Genomic DNA, 8,353 nt, shown 5'->3' on the forward strand with positions numbered 1-8,353 from the left:
AGCCTGCTATGGGCGAGCCCTTTGGGGGGAGCCTTACTTTGGGGGGGCGAGCCTGATATGGGCGAGAGCCTGGATATGGGAGCCTGCTATGGGGCGAGCCTTGCTATGGGGGCGAGCCTGATATGGGCGAGCCTGCTGAGGGCGAGCCTGATATGGGCGAGCTCTGCTGAGGGGCGAGCCTGATATGGGGCGACCCTGCTGAGGGGCGAGCCTGATATGGGGCGAGCCTGATATGGGCGAGCCTGCTATGAAGCGAGCCTGCTATGGGGCGAGCCTGCAGGCGAGCCTGCTATGGGCGAGCCTACTGTGGGGCGAGCCTGTCGGGGGCGAGCCTGTTGTGGGGGCGAGCCTGCTGTGGGGGGGGAGCGAGGTGGGGGGGCGAGCCTGCTGTGGGGCGAGCCTGGTGGGGGGGCGAACCTGCTGTGGGGGGAACCTGTTGGGGGGCGAGCCTGCTGTGGACGAACTTGGGAAGGGAACTTGCAAGCGAACTTGCATGGGGCGAACTTGCAATGGGGCGAACTTGCAATGGGGCGAACTTGCATAGCGAACTTGCTGATGGGGCGAGCCGCGATGGGGGAGCCTGCGATGGGGGGAGCCTGCGATGGGGGAGCCTGCGATAGGGGGAGCCTGCGTTGGGGCGAGCCTGCGATGGGGCGAGCCTGCGATGGGGCGAGCCTGCGATGGGGCGAGCTCTGCATGGGCGAGCCTGCTATGGAACGAATGCTACGGGACGAAGTTGCTATGGAACGAACTTGCTATGGGACGAACTCACATGGACGAACCTGCAATGGGGCGAACCTGCAATGGGCGAACCTGCAATGGGGCGAACTTGCAATGGGGGAATCTTGCAATGGGGCGAACTTGCAATGGGGCGAACTTGGACAAATGGGGCGAACTTGCAATGGGGGCGAACTGCAATGGGGCGAATTGCAATGGGGGGAAGAACTTGCAATGGGGCGAACTTGCAATGGGGGGAACTTGCAATGGGGCGAACTTGCAATGGGGCGAACTTGCAAATGGGGCGAACTGTAATGGGCGAATTGCAATGGGGCGAACGCAAATGGGGCGAATTGCAATGGGGCGAATTGGAATGGGGCGAACTTGCAATGGGGCGAACTTGCAATGGGCGAACTGCAATGGGGCGAACTTGCAATGGGGAGAACTTGCAATGGGGCGAATCTGCAATGGGGGGAGAACTTGCAATAAGGAACTTGCAAAGGGGCGCACGGTAAAGGGCGAACTTGCAAAGGGCGAATTGCTATGGGGAGAACTTGCAATGGGGAGAACTTGTAATGGGGGAGAACTTGCAAGGAGGCGACTTTTGAAGGGCGAACTTGCAAGGGGCGAACTTGTAAGGCAAGGAATCTTGCTATGGGGCGAGCCTGCTGTGGGGCGAGCTCACTATGGGGGGCGAGCCTACTATGGGGGCGAGCCTGCTGTGGGGGGCGAGCCTGTGGGGGGGAGCGTGCTGGTGGGGGGGCGAGCGTGCTGGTGGGGGCGAGCCTGCTGTGGGGGGGGCGAACCTGCTGGGGGCGAGCTTGCTGGGACGGAACTTGCAATGGGGCGAACTTGCAATGGGGCGAATCTTGCAATGGGGCGAACTTGCATTGGGGCGAACTTGCGATGGGGCGAGCCTGCGATGGGGGGGAGCCTGCGATGGGGGAGCCTGCGATGGGGAGCCTGCGATGGGGGAGCCTGCGATGGGGGAGCCTGCGATGGGGGGAGCTTGCGATGGGCGAGCCTGCGATGGGGCGAGCCTGCGATGGGGCGAGCTTGCGATGGGGCGAGCCTAGCAGGACGAAAGGAATTTAAGGTGGGACGAGAAGCAATGGGGAACGAACTTATGGCAGAAAATGAACCTGCAGGGGACGAAATTTGCTATGGGACGAAATTTGCAATGGGGGCGAACCTGCAATGGGGCGAATTTGCATGGGGGAATTGCAATGGGAAGCGAACTTGCAATGGGGCGAACTTGCAATGGGGGGAATCTTGCAATGGGGGCGAATTGCAGAGCGAACTTGCAATGGGGGCGACTTGCAATGGGGGCGAACTTGCAATGGGGGAAGGAAGAACTTGCAGTAATGGAATTTGCAATGGGGCGAACTTGCAATGGGGCGAATTGGGCAATGGGGCGAACTTGCAATGGGGCGAACTTTGTAAGGGGCGAACTTGCAATGGGGCGAACTTGCAAGGGGCGAATTTAAATGGGGAGAACTTGTGGCAAGCGAACTTGCAAGGGGGCGAACTTGCTATGGGGCGAGCCTGCAATGGGGCGAATTTGGCAGGGGAGAGCCTGCTATGGGGGCGAGCCTGCTATGGGGCGAGCCCGCAGGGGCGAGCCTGCTATGGGGAAGGCGAGCTTGGGGCGAGCTAACATGGAGCGAACTGCAGGGACGAACCTGCTATGGGACGAACTCGCTGCGGGACGCAACTCAGGATGAAGAATCTCGCAATGGGCGAATTTGCAATGGGGCGAATTTTGCAATGGGGCGAATTCTGCAATGGGGCGAACTGCAATGGGGCGAATTTCGCAATGGGGCGAATTTGCAATGGGGCGAATTTCGCAATGGGGCGAATTGCAATGGGGCGAATCGCAATGGGGCGAACTGCAATGGAGCGAATTGCAATGGGCGAACTGCAATGGGCGAACTGCAATGGGGCGAACCCGCAATGGGCGAACTGCAATGGGCGAACCGGCAATGGGCGAATTCGCAATGGGCGAATTTGCAATGGGCGAATTGCAATGGCGAATGCAAAGGGGGAACTGCAAAGGGGCGAACTCGCAAAGGGCGAACTCCGCAATGGGCGAACTGCAAAGGCGAACTCACAAAGGGGCGAATGCAAAGGGCGAATCGCAAAGGGCGAATTGCAAAGGGGCGAACTCGGGCGAGCCTGCTATGGGGGCGAGCTTGCGGCGGGGCGAGCCTGCGATGGGGAGCCTGCGATGGGCGAGTCTGGGATGGGGCGAGCCTGGTGATGGGCGAGCCTGCAGGAACAATTTTGGAACAACTGGCGGGACGAAGTTGTATGGAACAAATTTAGGTGGAATGAATTTCATGAGAAACGAATTTATTATGGGACGAACTCACATGGGACGAACTTGTTACGGGGCGAATTTGCAATGGGGGCGAACTTGCATGGGGCAACTTGCAATGGGGGCGAACTTGGCACGGAGGAACTTGGCAATGGCGAACTTGCAATGGGGCGAACTTGGTAATGGGGGCGAACTTGCAATGGGGCGAACTTGCAATGGGGAAGAACTTGCGGGGGCGAACTTGCAATGGGGCGAACTTGTAATGGGGCGAACTTGCAATGGGGCGAATTGTAATGGGGGGCGAATTTAATGGGGCGAATTTGCAATGGGGTTGGAATTTCAATGGGGAATGGAAGAACTCAGCAAAAGAACTGTGTCAAAGAACTGTAAAGTGAACTCAAACAAAGCACTAAAATAACAAGCACCCAATGAACTGGCATGAACTTAAAGGAATGTGTCAAAGGAATCAAAGGAACTTGAACTGTGTCCTGTGGGGTTGGAACTGCAATGGAATCGAAACCCAATGGAAGTGTATCCGGTAATTAGTCCGCAATGGGGACTAGTCCTCAACCTGTAATGGAAGAACTTAAAGGAACTGCAAATGCCAAGAAAATCAGCAAGAAAATTTCAAAACTGTGTAAAGAACTCCGCAAGAACTCTGCTTAAACTGTTGCGCGAACCTTGCTGGCAAGGCTCTTGCAAGCCCGCTTTCTTTATAAAGGTTCGTTTATAAAGAACCTCATTTATGGGATCCCCTGTCTCATGTGAATTGAACTTTGCCGTGACTTGGAATGGAATCAAAGGGAATGGAATGGAATCAAATAAATGGAATGTATAACTTATGTTTATTCTAAAGGGTTTGAACTTGTGTGTTAAATTTATGATGAACTCTGATAAAGGAAATTTCTGTTATGGAACAAACCTGTGACCAGTTGTTATGGAAACAAAGTCGGTTTATGGAAACGCCGCCGGAACGCCGTTTATGAACGCGTCTGCCAGCGGAACGTTATGGAAACGCCCGCCGGAAACGCCGCCGCAAACGCCGCGGAACAGTCGTTTTTGCCCGCGACCCGCCAGCCGTTACGGAACAGTGCCGTTGGCAAACACGCCGCCAGCGTTTTTCACGGCGGAACGTTTTCTGCCGGTGTCGCCGCCAGTGTCGGTGTCGCTGGTGTTCCAGCCGTTGTTCAGTCGCCAGTGTCTGCGCCGCCGCCGTGTTCGTTGTGTTCAAAGCCGTCGGCGGCCTGTTACGGACGAACCGTTGACGTGGACGAACCTGCAATGGGCGAATCCTGCAATGGGGGCGAACTTGCAATGGGGGATGAAATGGGCGAATCTGCAATGGGGCGAATTTGCAATGGAGGGGTGAATTTGTAATGGGGGTGAATTTGGTAATGGGGCGAATTTTGTAATGGGGCGAATTTGCAATGGGGCGAATTTTGCAATGGGGTGAATTTGCAAGGGGCGAATTGTAATGGGGGGTGAATTGGCAATGGAGGAATTTTGGTAATGAATTGGTAATGGGGCGAATTCAATGGGGTGAATTTGTAACGGGCGAATTGCAATGGGGGCGAATTTGCAATGGGGGCGAATTTCAATGGGGCGAATCTTGCAATGGGGGGAACTTGCAACGGGGCGAATCTTGCAATCGGGGAACTTGCAACGGGGCGAACTTGCAATGGGGGCGAACTTGCAAAGGGGCGAACTTAATGGGCGAATTTGCAATGGGGGCGAATCTTGCAACGGGGAATTTTGGTAACGGGGAATCTGCAACGGGGTGAATTTGCAATGTATGAATTTTGCACGGGGCGAATTTGCAAGGGGGCGAATTTGGTAATGGGTGAATTTCTGGTAACGGGGCGAATTTGCAAATGGGCGAATTTGCAATGGGGTGAATTTGCAAGGGGCGAACTTGGTAACGGGGCGAATTTGCAACGGGGGTGAATTTGGTAACGGGGGCGAATTTGCAATGGGGGCGAACTTGCAACGGGGGCGAACTTGGTAACGGGGCGAACTTGCAACGGGGCGAACTTGCAACGGGGGCGAACTTGCAATGGGGCGAATTTGCAATGGGGCGAATGGTAATGGGGCGAATTGCAATGGGGGGAACTTGCAATGGAAGGAATTTGTAATGGGGCGAATTTGCAATGGGGCGAATTTGCAATGGGGCGAATTTGTAATGGGGGCGAATTTGTAATGGGGCGAATTGCACGGGGGTGAATTTTGCAATGGGGGAATTTTGCAATGGGGGCGAATTTGCAATGGGGCGAATTTGCAATGGGGCGAATCTTGTAAATGGGGCGAATTTGCAATGGGGGCGAACTTGCATGGGGGCGAATTTGCAATGGGGGCGAATTGCAATGTAAGGAATTGCAATGGGGCGAACTTGGTAATGGGGGCGAACTTGGTAATGGGGGGCAACTTAATGGGGGGCGAACTTGCAATGGGGGCGAACTTGCAATGGGGCGAACTTGGTAATGGGGCGAATTTGCAATGGGGGCGAACTTGGTAATGGGGCGAATTTGCAATGGGGGCGAACTTGCAATGGGGCGAACTTGCAATGGGGCGAATTTGTAATGGGGGCGAACTTGCAATGGGGCGAACTTGCAATGGGGCGAACTTGCAATGGGGGCGAACTTTGCAATGGGGCGAATTTGCAATGGGGGCGAACTTGGTAATGGGGCGAATCTTGCAATGGGGCGAACTTGCAATGGGGGCGAATCTCAATGGGGCGAACTTGCAATGGGGGCGAACTTGGGTAATGGGGCGAACTTGGTAAATGGGGGCGAACTTGGTAATGGGGGCGAACTCAATGGGGGGAATCTTGGTAATGGGGGCGAACTTGGTAATGGGGCGAACTTGCAATGGGGCGAACTTGGTAATGGGGCGAATTTTGCAAGGGGCGAACTTGCAAAGGGGCGAACTTGCAAAGGGGCGAATTTGCTATGGGGCGAATTTGCAATGGGGAGAACTTGCAATGGGGCGAACTTGCAAAGGGGCGAACTTGCAAAGGGGCGAACTTGCAAAGGGGCGAACTTGGTTATGGGGCGAGCCTATGTGGGGCGAGCCTGCTATGGGGCGAGCCCGCATGGGGCGAGCCTGCTATGGAGCGAGCCTACTATGGGGGCGAGCTCACTATGGGGCGATCTGGTTGTGGGGGCGAGCCCATGGTGGGGGGGCGAGCGTGCTAAATGGCGTGCTGTGGGGGCGAGCTCGCTGTGGGGGCGAGCCTGCTATGGGGGCGAATCTGCAGTGGGGGCAGAGCCTGGCTAGTGGGACGCGAATCTCAATGGGCGAATTTGCAATGGGGCGAACTTGCAATGGGGCGAACTTGCAATGGGGCGAATCTGGCATTGGGGCGAACTTGCAATGGGGCGAACTTGCAATGGGGCGAACTTGCAATGGGGCGAACTTGCGATGGGGAGCCCATGGGGAGCCTGCGATGGGGAGCTCAGATGGGCCTGCGATGGGGAGCCTGCGATGGGGAGCTCGTGTGGGACTAGCTCGCGATGGGGCGAGCCTGCGATGGGGCGAAGCCAGTTATGGGGCGAGCCTGTCAGCGGAACGGGCGGGACGAAGTTGCGGTGGAACGAACTCTGCTATGAAACGAACCTGCTATGGGGACGAACTGCTGATGGGGGAACTTGCAATGGGAACCTGCAATGGGGCGAACTTGCAATGGGGCGAACTTGCAATGGGGCGAACTTGCAATGGGGGCGAATTGCAATGGGGGCGAACTTAATGGGGCGAACTTGGCAATGGGGCGAACTTGTAATGGGGCGAACTTAAGGGGGCGAACTTGCAATGGGGCGAACTTGCAATGGGGCGAACTTTAATGGGGCGAACTTGCAATGGGGCGAATTTGCAAAGGGGCGAACTTGCAAAGGCGAACTTAAAAAGGGCGAACTTGCAATGGGGAGAACTTGCAATGGGGCGAACTTGCAAAGGGGCGAACTTGCATAGGGCGAACTTGCAAAGGGGCGAACTTGCTATGGGGGCGAACTTGCTGGCGGGGGCGAGCCTGCTGTGGGGGCTGGCCTGCTGGTGGGGGCGAGCCTGCTATGGGGCGAGCCTGCCATGGGGCGAGCCTGCTATGGGGGCGAGCCTGCTATGGGTGAGCCTGCTATGGGGCGAGCCAACTATGGAGCGAGCCTGCTGCGGAACGAACCTGCATGGGACGAACCTGGCGGGACGAACTCTGCTATGGGGCGAATCTGCAATGGGGCGAATCTGCTATGGGGCGAATCCGCAATGGGGCGAACTTCGCAATGGGGCGAATCCCGCAATGGGCGAATCCTGCAAGGGCGAACTCGGCAATGGGCGAACCTGCAATGGGGCGAACCTGCAATGGGCGAACTTGCATGGGGCGAATCGGACCTGCAATGGGCGAATTCTTGAATGGGGCGAACTGCAAGGGAATCTGTGGGGAACTCGCAAAGGGGGGAATCTCGCAAAGGGGGAACTCTGCAAAGGGGAATCTGCAAAGGGGCGAATCTCGCAAAGGGCGAATCTCAAAGGGGGCGAATCTCGCAAAGGGGCGAATCGCAAAGGGGCGAACTGCGGTGCAAGGGGGGCGAACTCGCAAAGGGGGGCGAGCCTGCTATGGGGCGAGCCTGCTATGGGGCGAGCCTGCGATGGGGGGAGCCTGCGATGGGGCGAGCCTGCGATGGGGCGAGCCTGCGATGGGGCGAGCCTGCGATGGGGCGAGCCTGCGATGGGGCGAGCCTGCTATGGAACAAACTTGCATGGGACGAAGTTGCTGGAACAAACTTGCGGCGGAATGAACTTGCTATGAAACGAACTTACATGGGACGAACTCTGCTGCGACGAACTTGCTGGCGGGGCGAAAACTTGCAATGGGGCGAATCTTGTAATGGGGCAAACTTGCAATGCGGGCGAACTTGCAATGGGCGAACTTGCAAGGGGCGAACTTGCTAAAAGGGGCGAACTTGCAATGGGGCGAGCCTGCATGTGGAGGGGCGAGGCCTGCTATGGAGCGGGTTTCACTATGGGCGAGCATGGGGCGAGCCTGTGGGGGGCGAGCCTGCTGGGGGGCGAGCCTGTAAGGGGGCGAGCTTGCTGTGGGGGCGAGCTTGCTGGGGGAGAGCCTGCTGTGGGGGGCGAATCTGCAATGGGGGCGAATCTAAGGGCGAGCTTGCTAGGGACGAACTTGCATAAGGCGAACTTGGTATGGGCGAACTTGCAATGGGGCGAACTTGCAATGGGGCGAATCCATTGGGGCGAACTTGCAATGGGGCGAACTTGCAATGGGCGAATTTGCATTGGGGCGAACTCTATGATGGGCGAGCCTGCGATGGG

General features: G+C 57.0%; 2 protein-coding genes across 2 annotated transcripts; one reads left to right on the top strand and one right to left on the bottom strand.

Annotated features, from left to right (window-relative positions):
• The first annotated feature begins 757 nt into the window (after positions 1-757).
• Positions 758-2,374, top strand: LOC121872052 (loricrin-like). The gene has a single exon (XM_042374726.1). It carries the CDS (start codon positions 758-760, stop codon positions 2,372-2,374), a length of 1,617 nt encoding a protein of 538 aa, XP_042230660.1.
• Positions 2,375-4,628: 2,254 nt separating this feature from the next.
• LOC121872059 (early nodulin-75-like) lies at positions 4,629-8,054 on the bottom strand. The gene is made up of 6 exons (XM_042374739.1): positions 7,841-8,054; positions 7,297-7,411; positions 6,647-6,864; positions 6,370-6,554; positions 5,362-5,977; positions 4,629-4,801 (listed from the first exon to the last, which is right to left on the bottom strand). The coding sequence occupies exons 1-6, from the start codon at positions 8,052-8,054 to the stop codon at positions 4,629-4,631; spliced, it is 1,521 nt and encodes a 506-aa protein (XP_042230673.1).
• Between the last annotated feature and the right edge of the window lie 299 nt (positions 8,055-8,353).

The sequence above is a fragment of the Homarus americanus genome, unplaced genomic scaffold, assembly GCF_018991925.1.
Source record: "Homarus americanus isolate GMGI-L3 unplaced genomic scaffold, GMGI_Hamer_2.0 scaffold18753, whole genome shotgun sequence".
Taxonomy (NCBI): Eukaryota; Metazoa; Arthropoda; class Malacostraca; order Decapoda; family Nephropidae; genus Homarus; species Homarus americanus.